General features: G+C 42.2%; 1 protein-coding gene across 2 annotated transcripts; it reads right to left on the reverse strand.

The window, feature by feature from the left end:
• Positions 1-540: 540 nt before the first annotated feature.
• On the reverse strand, positions 541-16,894 carry ASB11 (ankyrin repeat and SOCS box containing 11). 2 transcript variants are annotated; one of them, XM_026851441.1, is made up of 7 exons: positions 16,702-16,894; positions 13,664-13,743; positions 10,730-10,837; positions 7,723-7,873; positions 7,387-7,521; positions 6,234-6,425; positions 541-3,203 (listed from the first exon to the last, which is right to left on the reverse strand). In XM_026851441.1, exons 1-7 carry the CDS (start codon positions 16,877-16,879, stop codon positions 3,079-3,081), a joined length of 969 nt encoding a protein of 322 aa, XP_026707242.1. In that variant the 5' UTR covers positions 16,880-16,894; the 3' UTR covers positions 541-3,078. The 2 variants fall into 2 exon arrangements, with proteins under 2 accessions (XP_026707242.1, XP_026707253.1); XM_026851452.1 differs by having other exon boundaries at positions 10,730-10,786; positions 16,702-16,879.
• Positions 16,895-17,170: the final 276 nt, after the last annotated feature.

Consider the following 17,170-nt stretch of genomic DNA (forward strand, 5'->3'; position numbering starts at 1 on the left):
TAAGGAGCAGGGACTTTTCAGCGAGCAAGCATCCACAGCTCAAGCCCATGCTTTACGCTGAAAGTTAGTGTCTACTCAGAATCTCAGAAAAACTTTTCCAATAGCCAGTCTATTGTGTAATCATTTCTGTTGAGGTATGCAGCACTTTCCACCGAAGCAGATAGTACTGGCTATTGTTGGGCATAAAGTCATAGGGATGTGGTATCGCAGTTGACGTTGCAGCACAGAAAAATGTCTGTGTTCCCAGAAAAAACATATTTTACCCAAATAACTGGTTTCTGTCACTGATTATAGAATGGCAGAGAAGACCACCTGTTTTGAAGGAAAGAGACCTTATGAGACAGCCCTTCTCCTGCCTGGGGAAAAACAGCTGTATCCACACCTGATGTTTTTCAAACTCATTCTGAAAAATCACCAATAAGAGTCAATAGTCTCCTAGCAAATTGTCCCAGTCATTCCCTACTGTCACATGAGATGGCATATTTGAAAAAAAAAACAAAAAACCAAAAACCCAAAAAAAACTAAAAACAAAACAAACCTCCTCCAGGTATTTCCTCAGTAATATCTCCATGCATTGTTACAACACAAAGCACAGCCAATGAGAATTAAATGGGTAACAATCTTTTGAGGTAAGAGCAAGAAAGTCTAGGTAAAGTTCCTAATGAAATTTCTTAATGCCAGGACTTGTGAGCTTCTCTTCTGATTTATTAAGGTTCTGCTCCCTCCAGAGTCTCTGATATACAGAATTTCAGGAAGAATGATGGCTCCAGGAGGAAGCAAAGGTGAGGTGATTTTTTGATGGAAGCTAATATCAGCAATAAATATAGAGCAGCTTCTGCTGCTTCTTACCATAAACCTTTCCGAGAGTCTGAATAGACTTTGTATTTCCTTAATGGAGATACATTTTTTCAATTTACATTCTTATGCAGGTGAAATACTGCTTTCATTGATGATAGCAGTAGAAAATCAATTCAGTATTATACATTGTGAAATAGATCCCATAAATTGTCCTAGCCCTTTGATTGCAATGCAAATCTGACAACCCACACAGCTGGGGCTCCGTCTCTATTTAGATAGCAGATGGCATTCTGACTGCCACCTTATAAACAGAGCAGGTGAGCTGGCAGTAAAGATAAAACAGAGAGATCTGATGACATCAGATTAATATAGACATTTCTTTCTTGATAGTATTTGATTTTCAGAGGCTCTTGAGAATTTAGTTGAAATCTGAGATTCATTATATATTGTACTACACAAGGTCACTCATGTCATTGACAACTTTATGGGCAATAGCTCTTGCCGTCAGATAGCATTCAATATGTGCAAACACAGGCTGAAAACTACATTAATTTTTGACTCTAACATTGCAGGTCCAGTCTCATGAACTGCTGGGAGCATGATTTATCTTACTGGTGCTGAATTAATCATAAGAAAGTTCGGGAAACGTTAGACCTATGCCTCAGAGAGGGGAACTGTCATGATGAAATTATGGGATTAGCATCGAACCAGAGAAGCTGCTGCTGCTGCAGCAGGGACAGGAGCTCAAAGGCTGCTGGAAGGCAGTCCCGGATTCAGGCTCCAGCAGGCCAATTCCTCCTGACTAAAGATGTATGGGCAGTGAAAATCGGTACCAGCATGCATAGCTCATAATGAAATCACTACATCTCACAGCTTGAATATGAGTCATCAGCCTCTTGGACCTGAGAAGTTGAGCTAAGTAGAGACAGACTTTCCTTTTAACTCTACTTCCCATTTGTCTCGTGGCAGACATTTACCAAAACTCAGTTCTGAAAATACATTTCTTACCTCAGAACAACCTCCACAGGAAAAATAAACAGATCTTTACAGATCCATGCAAGCATTGCACCAGTCACTGGATCCCACATTTCTCAGCTCAAAGAGGTGAACATTTTTAGCTCTGCTGTGTCCAGGCTACTAACCCTGATGATATTTAAACTAATACCACAATGGGCAAAGTCATAACACTCTAAAAATCCCTTCTCCCAGGGAGGTAATGAAAGCCTCTAGAGTAGGGGACAAGGGAGCAAACAAGCCTGTAAACTTCTCCCCCTGTAAGCAACATCCAACAAAGAGAACATTTGGGTGATGCACACCCATACTTAGGGGCCCTGCTTCTCTCCTGCTCTACAGTCCAAGGACTTAAGAGAAATGTCAAAGCATACAAAGTCCAAAGAGCAGCACCTTATTCCTTTGCTTTTCTTTAAACCTTGCAAAGGACAAACACTGAAAGCTGGTCTACTGTACCTATGAAAACATTTGCAGTTCTGTACTGGAATTAAGCTAAGAAAATTTATTTACATAATGAACATAGCCAGATCTCAAGTGATATAGCTTAGGAAAGATTTTTTTAGAAGTGATTAATGGTTTTTTAGACTTTCACACATTTTTGTGGGCTTGGGCCAAACCCCTGCACCTGCTTTGGTAACATCACTTGCACCTCGGATGACAAAGGGTGTTAGCATTAAGGGCAGCTGGGTTCAGGGCAAGGGGACACACAGTGGCTACACAGTCAGAGCCTGCTGGAAATTGCTACAACTCCACCAGACTATAGGAAAGAGATGGCAGGATGCAAAGTCAAAGCTGACAAAATATGTGCAATATATTATATACAACTGATGTGGGGCACTGAAGGCTTTCATTCTCACACTAGTGTTAGAATAGCAGCCACTACATTCATTTTGACAGTGAGATTAGATAGACAAGAGGAAAAGCTGCAGAGATACTACATGAATAAATATAACACTAAATACAGGGGAAATCTCTGTGGGTGAGTGGGTGAATGTGTGCATCTACAAACATGTCAAGTGAGCTATTCATGTACTACAACTTCTCAGGCTGGTGTTAAGTGGATGTGGCAATAGACTGTGAAGGAACTGTATCCATAATATCATTCACTGTGAAAAGGTGTTTTGGATTTTCACTATCACGTAGCAGCTAATGTTTGTTATCCACAGTAGACAGTAAATGAGGTCTTTGATTTTTTTCTTTGATATAATATTTTTGGAGTAAACAACCATTTGTTCCTCTTTCTTTTCCAGCATAAAGATAGTCACAGACTTATCGATAAAGGAGAAAGTTCTCAAGTGGCTCAGGCAGGTGCAGCTTGTGGATTGCATATAGGCATGACCGACCCAGATGCTTTCTGATACACAACCGGCACAGCTGGGCAAGGCTGGCAGGACCTGGGGGGGGAAAAAAAAAAAAAGCAAGAACAAGCACCCCCAACCCCACCACCAGTATAAGTCAGAAAACAACAAACACCAGCAAGATTTGCAAATCCAGTGAAGTAATACACAGTGACTTGCTGAAGTCAGGGAGAGTTAAATACATTATTGTTCATATTTCATTTATGTTGTCAAAGTTGGTTCAGTGATTTGAAAACTATGAGCACTAAAAACCTTTTTCTGCATGCACAGCTAGGCTTTTCTTGAGCAAATACTTAAAATACCATAAAGATGTCTGCCCTGGAGAGAGAACACCAGGATGCATATCCCTTGCTCAGGATATAAGACAACTCCCAGCAGTATTGTGAGGATAAAACCAAGAGGGATAACAGGGAGCTGCAGGGGTTCTCAGTGTAGACCAGCCATAAGTGCGTAGGTATGGCAAATGCAGCTAGTTATTCAAATTTACAGAACATGTTTCTTCCAACTGCTAGTGTCTCAGCAGATACTTGCACAAGTAGTGACTGCAATTTAGCCTTTTTTTACCATCTCTGAATATTTATGAATGTCAGTCAGTCTATCAGTGCTCCTCAAAATAATTTCTTAATGTGTCATCCATTTTTAATTAAGTCTGACTGAAAGGAAAACATCACAAAGATAGAAAGTCTCCAAAAGTTTTGTGCAAAAAGGCACTGGGGTAAAAAAAAAAAAATTAAGAATAAAAAATAATAGAAAAGAGAGGCCTTTTTGCCCTTGCCTTGCCTTGGGGTGAAGGTTACTGCAAACTCTTGTTAAACATTGGAGAGTCCAGGGTAGGGAAGCTGTCTGAGGACTCACTGGGATGACGGTGAGGCTGGCCTGGGTAGTGGCTTGCATGGTACCACACTCAGCAGTGCTGCCCCGGTGGTTCCCCATGGGGTGGCCAGGCAGGTGCCCCCAGCCCACCCCACTGCAGGTCAGCTGAGGGGCCACCAGGTACAAACCCACTGGAAATGAGGCTCCGTTGCTTCTGCAGCTGCATGCTTGCATGTGCAGATGCAACTTGCTAGTGAACATGTCCCTACCTCCCCTTTGCTTTCCTCTTGCTGGAGCTGCTCCAGGTTGAACCTTCATGCCTGCTCAGAGGAACTCAGTTTTCAAGCCCTGTCTCAGCCCTGCCCCTCCAGTTTTTGACCAAACAGTAGTGATCACAGTGTTTGGCAGCAACGCCAGACTAGAGAGAGATGTGTGCTTAAAAGCCTGTCTTTATATTTTCCAGGTAAACGTGTCATAATCTGTGCTTTTACTACAGGAAAATTTAGGAACTTAACAGGCTGATAATGGCCTCTCTGAGAAGAAATTAATAGAAAAATATCAGATATATAGAAAAAAGCATTTATGCTGTGAAGTGAATGAAAGTGAAGAAGTGAAGAAAGAAGCTACAATCTCCCAAAGCAGTTAGGAAAACAGAAGCATTTTGTATCTCAAATCACTTAATAGCTAGGAAGAGGAGCAATTAAAGGGAGCCACCTAGGTAACCCCAGCAGAAACATCTGAAGGTAGAAAGGCAACTCTTCAACCTGGGGTGCTTATTTCAAACAGGAGGACCTCAGAAAACACAGAAGTAGGGGAAAGGGGCAGTTGCAGATGTTAGCAGCAAAGTATCTGAAAGTGGGACTGAAAGGACAGGTGAGAAAACCGGAAATTTAATTTCTGAAAAATGAAAAGTCAGCAGGAGCTGAAATTGACTGTAAGGGAGGAGAGGGTGACCAGCTGAAAGTGGAAATCAAAAACAAAGTTCAGGAAGAGAAAATTATTAGTATTGGGATATTTCTTCAGCTACACAAACTCTTGTTCACACAGGGCAACTGGGGCAGGATGACCACAAGCACCGCCTCTGCTCATGCAGCCGGCCATTGCTGAGCCCTGAACATCTCAGATATGGGGACAGAAGTAACAAGAAGTGAGATGCATTCAAGCAGAAGCCCTCCCAGAAGGTTTTAGACATGACAAATTAAAGCTCTGCATGAAAAGCCATGGAGAAAGGGAGTAGGACAGAAGGATATTAAGCCAATGTTTCATTTCCTCCATAAAACTCACCTGTGTGCGGAGAGCCAGCACAAAGCCTGTGCACAACACTGACAATATCAATTTACCATCCAAGAGCTATTTTGCAGCTGGAAGCAGGCTCTCCGTGCACATTGTGCTTTGCTCCTTGGTGGAGAGAGAGCGGGCTCAGGAAGGTGTCAGGCTGCCTGCATGGGGGAGCACCATTTACCCCCTGCATCAGCAAAGCCCTGGTGGGGCATACACCAACTAACAGGGTACCAGGGAAACACTGAGGTTAGAGGTGGGAGGGGACCTAATTCACCAAGTCCATATCCCAGGGATATTGCCATTGGATGGATGAAGTTCTGGCTGTACATAGTGCAGGTGGAAATGACACAAGGGGATCTAAATTAATTTCTGCTCAGGAGTTTCTTTCAGTAGATGGGAAACATAATTAATCGTAGGAAGGCTGAAAGTAAACTGCAAAGGGCACTGCTGGTTTGTGCTGGGGTTGCAGCCCCAGGAAACACATGGAGGACCTGCAAGCGATGAAACTGAATAGCCACCTGGCAAATAGCTCTGCTTTTTCCTGGTGACCGAGAACACACACACTCGTGTCACTTTTTCAGTGGGAAGCAGGACATTGAGCCATGGTGCTAGGTTGAACACAAGGAGGTAGTAATATTATATGTGAATAAACTCTTGCAACAGTTTTTAATCCTTGGAGTCCCGAAAGGTAAATACATATAATTTTCCTTCAGTAGACAGGAAAAGAAAGCACAGAATGACCAACCAGTTTAGCCACTGAAACCCTAACACTTGATGGCAGATCTAGCAACAAAACAGACATCTCTTACTCATTTATTTGTCATGTACTGCAGGTTTGAAATTGGTAGAGAAGATAAGAGAACTTATATAGAGCATTGTTCATAAAAGCAGTTAAGAAAATGTACTTAGGTAAAGGAAATAAATACTCTTCTACCTAAAAAAAAAAAAAAAGAGAAGAAAGGAAACCATTACCTTCCCGAAGCAGAAGCACCTGCTCCACTTTGCTGTTGGGTACTGCAAGATCCAGGGCACATTTGAATTCAGCATTTCTGCATTTTGGGTTAGCACCATAGTCTGTCAGCAAGATGACTACCTCCGTGCTGGATTTCCTTGCTGCTGCATGGAGGGGGGTGTCTAATCGCTTCCCCATGTTAACATTGGCTCCTTGAGTGAACAAGAGTGCATGGTTAGATCTGGGAGGCAGAAAAACTGTCCAAACCCACCATCATATGGGCTGGTGTCCAACAGTAGCCTCAATAAATGAAGAGGTTGGATGGCACACAGGCCTTCCTCATTTCTCTCAATAGCAGCAGTGCAAAACTCAGCAGGTCAAATACCTGCTGTGTGAAAGTCCTCTGAGCTATCGAACCCTGTCTGCAATGGACAGAACAGAGCACGTTGACCTTCAACCCAATAGATGTTCAAAGACTACCATATGTTCTATAAATTTGTTAATAACATAAAATCTAACATAGATTATGTTAATTTAATTGCTGGGGAGAAAAAAAAAAAAACGACCCACCAAACAACTCACAAGCCCACACCTTTAGGTATCTCATTGTAATAACTCCAGGAGCACAGCAAGCGAAATGCTTGCCCTAAGCTCACCAAGCACAGCAGGGCCACATTTTGAGCAGGTGTAAGTCAGCTAATGTACACTGACAGCAAAAATTTATGCTAGCTCATAGGCTGTGCTTGGACCTGCAGTAATTATTCTTTCAAGCAGCTTTACTGCCATCTTCATCATCCACTGAGAAGTAGGTGAAGTTAATGTTTAGCAAGGCAGTTTCTCATAATCAAAAGTTGATTTTGGTCACTAATATTAGCCAGCATTGTCTGTGCTTCCTATCATCATTCTAGAAAACTAAAAGTATTTTACTTTCACATTCAGACAGTCTCAGGGACGTCTCTGTAATTAGGGCTTTTTTTACTGAGGAAACCATAAATTCTTCATCAATGCAGGTGAAATTTTTAATAGCCTCAAACAAGTCTCTCAGACTTGGGCTGCCCAAACACCTCTTGTGAAAACAACCAGTGATGTTTGCAGTGGAGTGGCAGCCTGGAGAGACCAGCAGTGCTGGCTCACACCACCATAGCTCTACCCCGGTCCCTTTTCCAGGTGTACCTAGCTCCAAAAGCTTCTTGACACAGTCTGTCCTCTGGTATGTGCAAGCCACATAGAGCGGGGTCCCATGCTGAAGGTCTTCTTGGTCAATGTCAACCTCATGGGCCAAAAGGATCTCCATGCACTCCCTGTGACCTGTGGAGAGAAGAAGAGCCATCACTGAAGTGCTGTAGAGCAGAATACACCCAGATACAACCAATGAGCCTCAAGAGCTGGGAATAAGCCAAGCCTATTTATCCATACCACTAGACAAGTTTTTTATGGAAGAATATTTTAACATCAGTAAAAGATGTGTTCCTCAGTTATTGTTAGCTTCACTCACTGCCTGAATGTTACCTCTCTTGACTGCTTCGTGAATGGGCGATGCAAGGTGGTTGCTGAGCTGTGGCTTGGCTCCGAATTCGAGCAGCATGTTGACACAGGCCACACTGCCACTACAGCAGGCATTAAACAGAGGAGTGATCCCATCAATGGTGACAGCGTTGACCTGGAACAGCAAGACACTGTCAGGATAATCCAATTTAAGAGGAACGCCCTTGCAGCGTACCTCATGCACAACAGAAATGCACCAGAAAAAGATGCTTGTCTTGTTTACTTTCAGAATTGATTTTGTCAGCAACTTGCACTTTCAGAGTTATATGTTGTGGCATAACATATATAACATTCTCCTTTGAGTCTGCCTTCTTTCCCATAATCTGCTAGTGCCATAAAGCAGCAACACTGCCTGCTATGAATGCTCCTCCGAGGGTTGCTCAGAAAATGCAGATTTAAATTTTTGTACGTGGAGAACTTGAATATCTTCATGACCATCTAGTTTGCACCAACCCAAAACCAGAACATGCCCAGATGAAAATGGCTTCGCTTTTTAAATGAAAACATTTACTTCATGTTAATACTTTCACCTGAAAACACATTTCCAGCAAAAGACATTTTCATGGAAACATAGTCTTAATCCCAAACAGAAAAAGGATCTTGAAAGAGTTTGTGTTCATATGCATGTGTGTTAAGAGAGAAAGAATTTCGTTCCTTCACCTCTGATGTAAAACCTGACAAGAACCACCATCTGTCATTCTCCACTGGGACAGGACAGTCCCTGGCTTGTGTCATGCACAGCACTGTACCTGTTATGTTTAACTACATAATAAGCCCTCAGAGGCAATTTATGTGCCAAATCTGCACATCTTTAATACTGTGGCACACTGTAGAAGAGCAGTGCATTATGCAAGCACATAGCAGCCTGAGCAGTTTCCAAATCAGGGAGAAGAGGAAAGAGATGGGAGAGGAAGGGCTAGAGAAGTCCTGGGCCACTGGGGAAGTTGAAGGACTTTGCTACCAGGGCAAGCACAGGAGCTGCATTGCAAAGGGTCAGAGCACCAGGCTAGAAATACCTTAACTCAATTTTGCCTTTAAAGGAAAGACAGTGACATTTAAGAAAGAACCTATTGGTCTCTTCTGGGTAATTCAGCTGTGGACCATCTGCAGTTGATACCTTCCTAGGTACCATTTGTTCTTGTTCACGATGCTGTATGACTTAACTCCTTTTCCCGCAAGGTGCTTTCCCCACAATTACAAGCCAGTCCTTGCCATTTCCAGGGTTTCAGTCCTTGACATCTTCAGCAGCAGTCTCCAACCATGCAGCAGCCAGCACAAGGCCACGTTCCTGCACATGAAACTGCACTTGCAGGTTAGGCAGGTACACTGGTGGAGGCAGCCCCTGTTCCCTGGTGCTTCCTCTGCTTGCTCACCTTCATGGAAAACCGGTGGAGGAGCAGATCTGGCTGGAAAATAATCATGGCAGGTCCAGGAGATGGACAATTCAGCATGATATGGGGAGATACCAGGTATGACAGCATGGGGGATATCTGCTTAGATTTTGGAGCCAAAAATGCAGCTCGCTTTTCCTGAAATTGCAAGGGTCCAACTAAAACTCTCTTTCAACAGCATCCTCACTGCAGATCCCAGCCTTTTCCTTGATCTTCCTCCCCTCCTGCTAATTGCTGAGGTAAACTATCCCTCATCCTGCACAGCTTCTAAAACAACAAAAAGAAATAAATAGATATGCCTTGGGAATATCTGTATTTCAGAAAGATTACATGCTGCAGCCCTGCAGCTCAGCACTGCCACCCACCTCCCCCCAGTCTCATCAAGCACATGTGGCTGATGCTGCTGGAGGCACTGGGGGTCTATCAGCATCATTTCACAACAGGGCCAGTGATTTAGGCAAGCTGATAACCAAGGGTAAGCAAGGAGATAAGTGAAGAAGAAATATTACTTCTTTGGTTTCCTTCTCCACTGGGCTTTGGTTTAACTGGTAAAAGAGGAAAGAATGGTAAGACAGATACTACAGAGTAAATGGTTTGGTAAAAAAAGGAAATAAAAGAGAGTACAGCAAGAAAGGAGAGCAGCAGAATGGTGTATTTTTCTCCCAGAAGTTAGACAACTGCCTGTTGACTTTATTTATGAACAGAGAGCTGGGGGAAAGCAAAAGCAAAAAAAGATTGGAGCTATATATTATACCAGGAATAGGCTGATTTCTCAGGGAACCAACAGGTAGTTTAGAGATGATTCTCTGAGTTATAAAAAGGCAATGCCATTAATTTACCAAAATCAAGTAAAACTGAGTAGAAAAGGGTTTTCTTTTCATCTTGCTATGGGATTGAAATTTGGCATACAGTTTATGTAGTTAACAATTGCATTTTCTTCTGCAGAGGATAGCTTGATTGCCTGTTTTGGTGTTGCTCAGTTTCTTACCATATAAATTGTACTTGAAAACCCAGGTGAATGAAATATATTAGTATGTATTTCACCCATTCCTCTATCAAAGCCAGGTGAATGAAAATATATTAGTATGTATTTCACCCATTCCTCTATCTCCATTATTAACATGTATTCTACCTTAGGTCCAACTGAGGAAAATGTTATTTTATTAGCAGATAAAACGTTGCATTGCTTCAAGCACGTCTATTTTTACTTATGTGAGACTCTCAAACCATCCCACAGAAAACCGGAGGCGAGCTCAGTGATCATTATGGGGGGAGAAAAAGGGATGTAATTTTCTTCACCTAGCATTTCTCATTCCTTTTCCAGCAATCGTGACTACATTTCACATACAGAGGGAAAACAAAACAGAATAATGAGGTGACCCAAGCAGCCACCAGGGAAGGCAAATCAGTCACCCACAGAAACAAAGCATTGTTTTATTTTTCCCCGTTTCTGCCTGAGATGCTCCTGTCTGTCCGCATCCCGGCCCTGCCACTCGGGCAGCCCATCTGACATCCCCGCTGCTGCAGGGAGCACCCATGCTCCAGCCACCCGCGTCCCCCCCAGCCTCCCCGGGGCTCACCTGAGCGCCGTTCTCCAGCAGCACCTTCGCGCAGGCAACGTGGCCACCCAGGCAGGCCTCATGGAGAGCCGACACACGGTCTGTCGTCACCAGGTTCACGTTGAAACCCTGCAACGCAGGGCGGGGGGCATGAGGGGAAAGCCCTGCCCAAACCACGCGGCTGCCCCTGGACCAGCACAGGCATGAAGGGCAGTTGGACTGCAGCCAGGGGAGAGCCATGTTGCTGGGTGTGTGTCCAGGGAAGGTGTGTGGGTTGGATTAGTGCTGTTCAGTGCTTTGGTGCTCATCCCCATAGACAGCAGCTGGTGATGGCATTAAAGAGAAATCAAGGACAGGCTATGCCTTCTGTTTCCAGTTCTTTACAATGCAGAGTCAACCACAGGAAAGACATCACATTTCTTTAATTATGAGGGTGGCATTACATTTCCTATTAAGTCCAGCACCAACAGGGACTACAGTTGGTGAACTTCGCCTCCTTGAGCAGGGACACCGCTGGCACAGGTATCAGCACCTCAGCTGAAGCCCATGGTTCATTCAGCGGGGAGAAACAGGCTCCCCTAGGGTGTGATTTATCCCATGTGAAACCAGCTGTTTCTAGTAGGTCAGATGAATTCTGTCTGAAAAATACCTCCACTGACCGTATGGGGTGTATGAGTGCCCAGTGTGTTTCACTCAAAAGTAGTAAGTACCTGGCAAAACCCTAAGATAGATGAGACAAATCTTACCCACGAATCAGTTCCTCTTATCGACCACCCACAAAATGCTTTTGCACTGGAAGAAAGAACTGCTGCTTATACAGGTATTTCCCTAAATAACAGTTTTTACATCTATTCCTGCACAAACAGAAACCAGACGTATTCACAAAGGAGAAAGCAATTGTCATATGTGCTTTCCCCAGAATGCAGCTAGATCTCCTGGTAATTAAGGTTTCACAACCATGTGTGAGAACAGGCCTGGAAGCAGCTCCATTTTCCACTCCACGTCTTGGGTTTTGTAACATGTTTTCTTTTTGTCTCTACCTGATGTGCTATAAACACGGAAGATCACAAGATGGCAGCAATGCACTTTTTGATAGGCAATAGAAAATTAGATGGGTGGAAGTAAGTCTCTGAGCAATCTAACACTGTAAAACTCACCAGTCCCTATGCAGTGAGCATTAAAAGCAAGCACTGTACCCACTTTAAGATAAAAAAACAATCTATGATAGAAAAACATAGTTTTTCAGTTACATTAAATAATTATTAATTTAAAGGCTGTCACTAAAACTTCTCATTCATCAGTGCCAAGGGAATAGATGAAACCTTGAAAAAATGTTGAGATTATTCCATTTTCTAGTTGTATAGATGTTTCATACTTAATGATCAGCATATTCCTTCAAGAGGAATGTCTTCTAGGTAGTCCCGATAAGGAGAGCTATTGATAGAATCATACTGAGACAAAATCATATTCTCAATCATTATTCATATATGTATTTTAAAAATGAAACTCAGTCATTGCAAATGAAAGGCAAACCAGCAATCCATTGTTATGAAATGGAGACTGAGTTATAGGTCTTACTATAGCTGTTTGGCAAACACTGCTCATGCTAAACCTTGTTTCAAATGTTTATTAAAATCTTCCAAACGTATCTGAAAATCAAACTTTTCTTCCAGTGCCAGAACAGGCATTGGTGAGTCCTTGAGGTCTTTTAAAACTCCAGCACTCCATTGCCCCTTATGTCCTGGTATCCCCTGGGAAGCAGAAGCCTCACTGGCTTTCTTGAAAGCTATGGTCCTACGCCAGAGACTTCTGAGTGTCCCACATATACTCTATAGATCCATATTTAATTTTAGGCTAGTGGTGTAACTATATTAGAAGCAATGAGCAATGATTATGCTGCTCCATGAACAGCTTCATCCCTACATTTATCAAGCTGTGGTGAATCAGCTCCAGTGCAGTCTCTACAGACATTGTTGCCTTGATCTCGTTTCATCAGCAAGGACCCTTATCCTTCACTCCCAAAATTAAATGTCTTCAGGAGAAAGAGAAAGGGTAGATTAACTAAATAATGTATAACCACACCAGGTACTTCTCCAGTGTGTAACCATGACCAGTGTATAACTGGGGCATCTAGTGTATAACCACAACACCGGGTGCCCCACTAACAAGGTGCTGTAAGGTCAACATAAATGGAGATAGAGAGGGTCAGAAAACCAGCAAACCCCTAAATGAACAAGCCCTTTCCCTTATTATCCCCAACCTCCATCACTTCCCTTTTCCATAGAAAAAACTATCTACCTTGAATATAAAAAGTCTGATGGCCAAGTCACAGAGCTTACACTCAGGTGGAGTGGGGGACAGTTGCTCCTTCGTGCCAGATGATGGCATTGAGTTTAAGCAGAGGTGGTAAGGGAGATGGTTGGTAAAACACAAAGAATCGTAACCTGTCCCTTGACAGCTGCCCACTTTCATATCCAGCTTCTCATCCTTTCTTGTATAATCTTTCTTCTTCTCTTCCTCTTGCCTAACTCTTGGTTCCATTTGGAGCAGAGGGTTTAAGACTGACAGCTCTTTCTTTAGGAAGACCATGCTTGCTGTTTTGTAAAGCAAGATGTACTTTTACAGCTTTCTACCGACATTTTTTAATAGCTGATATATATGTTGTCCCTGTTCTTAAGACCAGTTTACATGAGACTTCTCATTGAGAAAGAGCCCAAAGATCATTGCTTATCATACAACAATCTACAAGCTGTAATAATCTTTGTCCAGGGCTTGTCTCCAGCATCCTAACTAAGCAAACTAATATATGCCCAAAAGTGTACATGCAAACGTATTGTTTATACAACTGCATTTCTTATGGCCTGCTGTAGTCTATTACAAGCTCACCAACTCACAGATGCAATTCAACAGAAACTACGCTGCTTCCCAACCTTTTCTTTACCTGTGGGCTTTTACCTGTGCAATCAAGGTTTTCAAAGACAGGAGGCGTCCTTGGAAGGCAGCGTCATGAAGAGGGGATCGGTCTGCCCAGCTGCCTGAAACAGCAGATGCATAGAAGTTAATTCAGTAAGCAACACATCCAGATCCTGGGAGGGCAGGGAAAAAACAGATGCGTGTAAATGCAGACAGGGACTGAAATCCGTGTGGGGTCAGCGGTGAAACTGCATGATAAACTGCTTTCAGCAGAGCAGCTGAGGGCTCATCACTCCTGAGAAAGCTGGCTGCTTGCTAAGGGACTTAAAAGCTTCTGGTCAGAACTTTTCAAAACAGCTAAAAACACACTTCAGCAAAGACCACGAGTTTCATGCTGCTGGGATTCACCTGGGCACTTCAAAGTCCTGCAATTCTCCTTTCAAAACCCTACCAGCCTTTGTCTTTCCTAGCAATCTTCTGTCACAAATCACATTCCAGCTTCTCTTGCACTTCCTTGAGATACTCATAGCAGGGAGACATTTGTCCATCAAATTAATTTTACATGTCCCTGGCAGTTTTACATTCTGAACTGACAATTTCATAAATAATATCCTCCAGCTCAGACTAGCAGGTTTCATCCTCCTCCTCACTGGAAGGCTTCAGAAAAGCCATGGAAAAATAAATTCTGCCTGAAGCTTTACTTTTCTTCCTTAATCCCTTTGAGTTGAGCTGTTCAGACTCCTTCATGTATGCTAGTCTGCCCTTTTTCTTATCTTAATCTATTAATGTGCCAAGAAAAAAAAAAATTCCTTAGCCTAGCTACTACCTACAGACATAGTCACTCAGCCCAGGTTATATGCCTTCAACTCAAGTGGAGAGCAAATTTACTTGTCCTATATTAAAATTGATAACTATACTGCAACACAGTGTGTAGTAAGTATTTCTCCAAAGGCCACCTGCATTTACAGTGCCACAGGACAGAAGCAATACCAGTGTTTGCATTCATGCTCTGTTGTACAGCAACCCCATGAGCACTGTATTTGAAACCCTTGTCCTGTTTAATTTTTTCAGCTACACTGCACACCAGAGAATGGAAAGGGTGATTTATCTCCATTTCAGGCATTACCCAAAGCAGAGAGAAATCAATGAGAGGCACAGACACATCCCTGGGGACTTCAGGCCAAGGACACAGCAGAGGTTTCAGCCTTGGCTAAGGGAGTATCCTTTTGTTGCCCAAGAACGAGGATGCGCTTCAGCTCATGGGGTTTTGGTTTTAACTTGTGTTCCGTTTGTTTAAGGAGCTGTTCCTGGGCTCCTAAGGCAGGAAGATGGCAACATGCACACTAAGGCAGGTCGCACCATATACAGCCAGGCTCTTAAGGACCAAGAAGGATATACCAGGCAAAATGATGGAAACAGGAGCTAGGTAGGGACCAAGAAACATTTTCTTGAAAACATCAAAAAAAGACCACATCCCTCATCATGCTGGTGACTCACATACACAAGCTCAGTTCAAAAAGTTAGAAGACAGTGGAAATGACAAAACCCAGGGACCTTATACAGCGGGAAGATTCAGAAGTAACTCAGACAACAGAGGTACAGTGGCTTATTTAATCTTTTATGCATATAGCATAGCACATGCAATCACACATCACGTGCATTTACAACGCACACATGCCTCACCATGTAAACACATGCTGCTACATACTTCCATGCTAGCCACAGCAACCTACCTCCCTGAAAAGTGTGGCAAATATAGTTCCCATATGGGGCACATCTTCCCTTCACAGTTGTGAGTGACATGTCTGAAAATACTGTGTATTTTTAAATGTCTACAGATAAATTAAGGAGCCCTGCTGCAGCTGCACTACTTCACTGCAAAGCAAAAAGTCTGTGAAGCTCCACCTGTAATCCAATATAGTACCCCAGCAACAGTATCACATGATCTTATGTTGTGTAAGATTATCCTTAATAGCTTTTTGCAAATGGCAACTTGCAGATAAAAATATGTTGCGGTCTGCTAAACTTCAAGGCACTTCGATAAGAACCTGCACAAAGGAAAAAATGCTGTTTGCCACGTGTCTGACTACAATTTCATAAAGGCACTTGGAAAAAAATGACAGTAACAAATGACTGGAATTATATTCTGGAGACAACAAATAAATTAATAACCCAGACATGCCTATATATAAAGGCTTTGTAAAAAATGCTTTGCTGCAGTATTTCTCTTGGCCTGATCTTAATCTCTCTGCTTTGGGTGGCTGTCTCAGACCACCCATGTTCTGCTCACATTCATATTCTTGTTGATGATGGCACTGTTCATCACGAAGCAAGTGCCCAACAAATGAGGCACATAAAAATCTGTGATGTCACAATGCTGATGAGAATCTTCAGGTAGGAAAATAAGTCCTCATTAGTAGCAAATTTAAAATACTGTGTAATTTTAATTAGTGGAATTACTGGGCATGCAAATACATGTTTACTCATTAATATGGCAGTGATGTGAAGGAGTAAAATCACTTTGAAAAAAAAATTTAAAAATACCTACTAAATAGTCTAAATAAATATATGGAACAGGAATATATTGTTTCAGAATAATTTTAGCTGTATTCATTTTATCATCTGATTTAACAAAACAGAGGTTCTTGGCTTGGATTCATAAAATCATTAGTTATATCCTTCTAGTATCTCCTTTCAGAAAATTAACATGCTAAAATTTTTCCCTAAATATTCTCTGGAAGTAAAGCTAGCTATTTAGTAAAACCATCTGTAACCCCCACAAAAGAATGCCTTGCTTCCGAGAACAAGTTTTTTATTTACCATACTGCCTTGAGCAAATGTTGTCCTCATTCTAGCTGGGTAATTGTTGTTGGAGTCTCATATTTTGCACACCTAAATCATGCCAACACATACTGACACTGCAAAGACCCCAGAAACGGAAGGCACTTCAGGTTAAAACATTCACCCCTGCATTTAGCAGTAGATTCCTCCTTTCATGGAAACTCAATTATTTAAATCCTCAGATTACAAAAATGTAGCAAATACGCATTTAAATGTTAGTGTCGATATCTTTACTTTACCTGGGACTATTCCATAGATCTCTTCTGCTATCCTGGCAGCCTCTTTTCTGTTGCCTTTAACAATATAGAAATGGGTCAACAAAGCCAAGGAAATCTTAATTAAAAGCTTGAAGCAAAATAAAGCAAAAATGGCAAAATAAATGTTAGTGAAAGCATGGAGTATAGAACTGCCCTCCATTTTGGTTTGCTCTTCAAATAGTTTCTCAGGTTGGCTAAATTGCACTGGGCTATTCTTGGTATCGTATGTCATCTATTTTAAACCCTCCAGAACCTGCTGTTCCTCAGTTACCAAAAATACATTCTGGTTTTATTTGGTATGGGTTATTTGATACTAAATAACAATACCAAGGATAAGATAGTTTGAACATCCAGTGCCATATAGGAAACAAACAGAAAATCCTTTCCAAACCCACATAATTAGAATAAATTTTCAGATAGATGCTCTGCATACCACCTGAAAGCCTATACA

The sequence above is a fragment of the Athene cunicularia genome, assembly GCF_003259725.1.
Source record: "Athene cunicularia isolate RWA chromosome 1 unlocalized genomic scaffold, athCun1 chr1_part1, whole genome shotgun sequence".
NCBI classification, from domain to species: Eukaryota; Metazoa; Chordata; class Aves; order Strigiformes; family Strigidae; genus Athene; species Athene cunicularia.

Bases quoted from the DNA above. Each gene is read 5' to 3' on its own strand.
- ASB11 (XM_026851441.1), bottom strand. From the start codon at position 16,879: ATGGAGGGCAGTTCTATACTCCATGCTTTCACTAACATTTATTTTGCC. The intron at 6,426-7,386 runs GTACACCTGGAA...TGTTCACTCAAG, and splicing joins CAAGAAGCTTTTGGAGCTAG to GAGCCAATGTTAACATGGGG. The intron at 3,204-6,233 runs GTAATGGTTTCC...TTCCCCCCCCAG, and splicing joins GGTGCTTCTGCTTCGGGAAG to GTCCTGCCAGCCTTGCCCAG.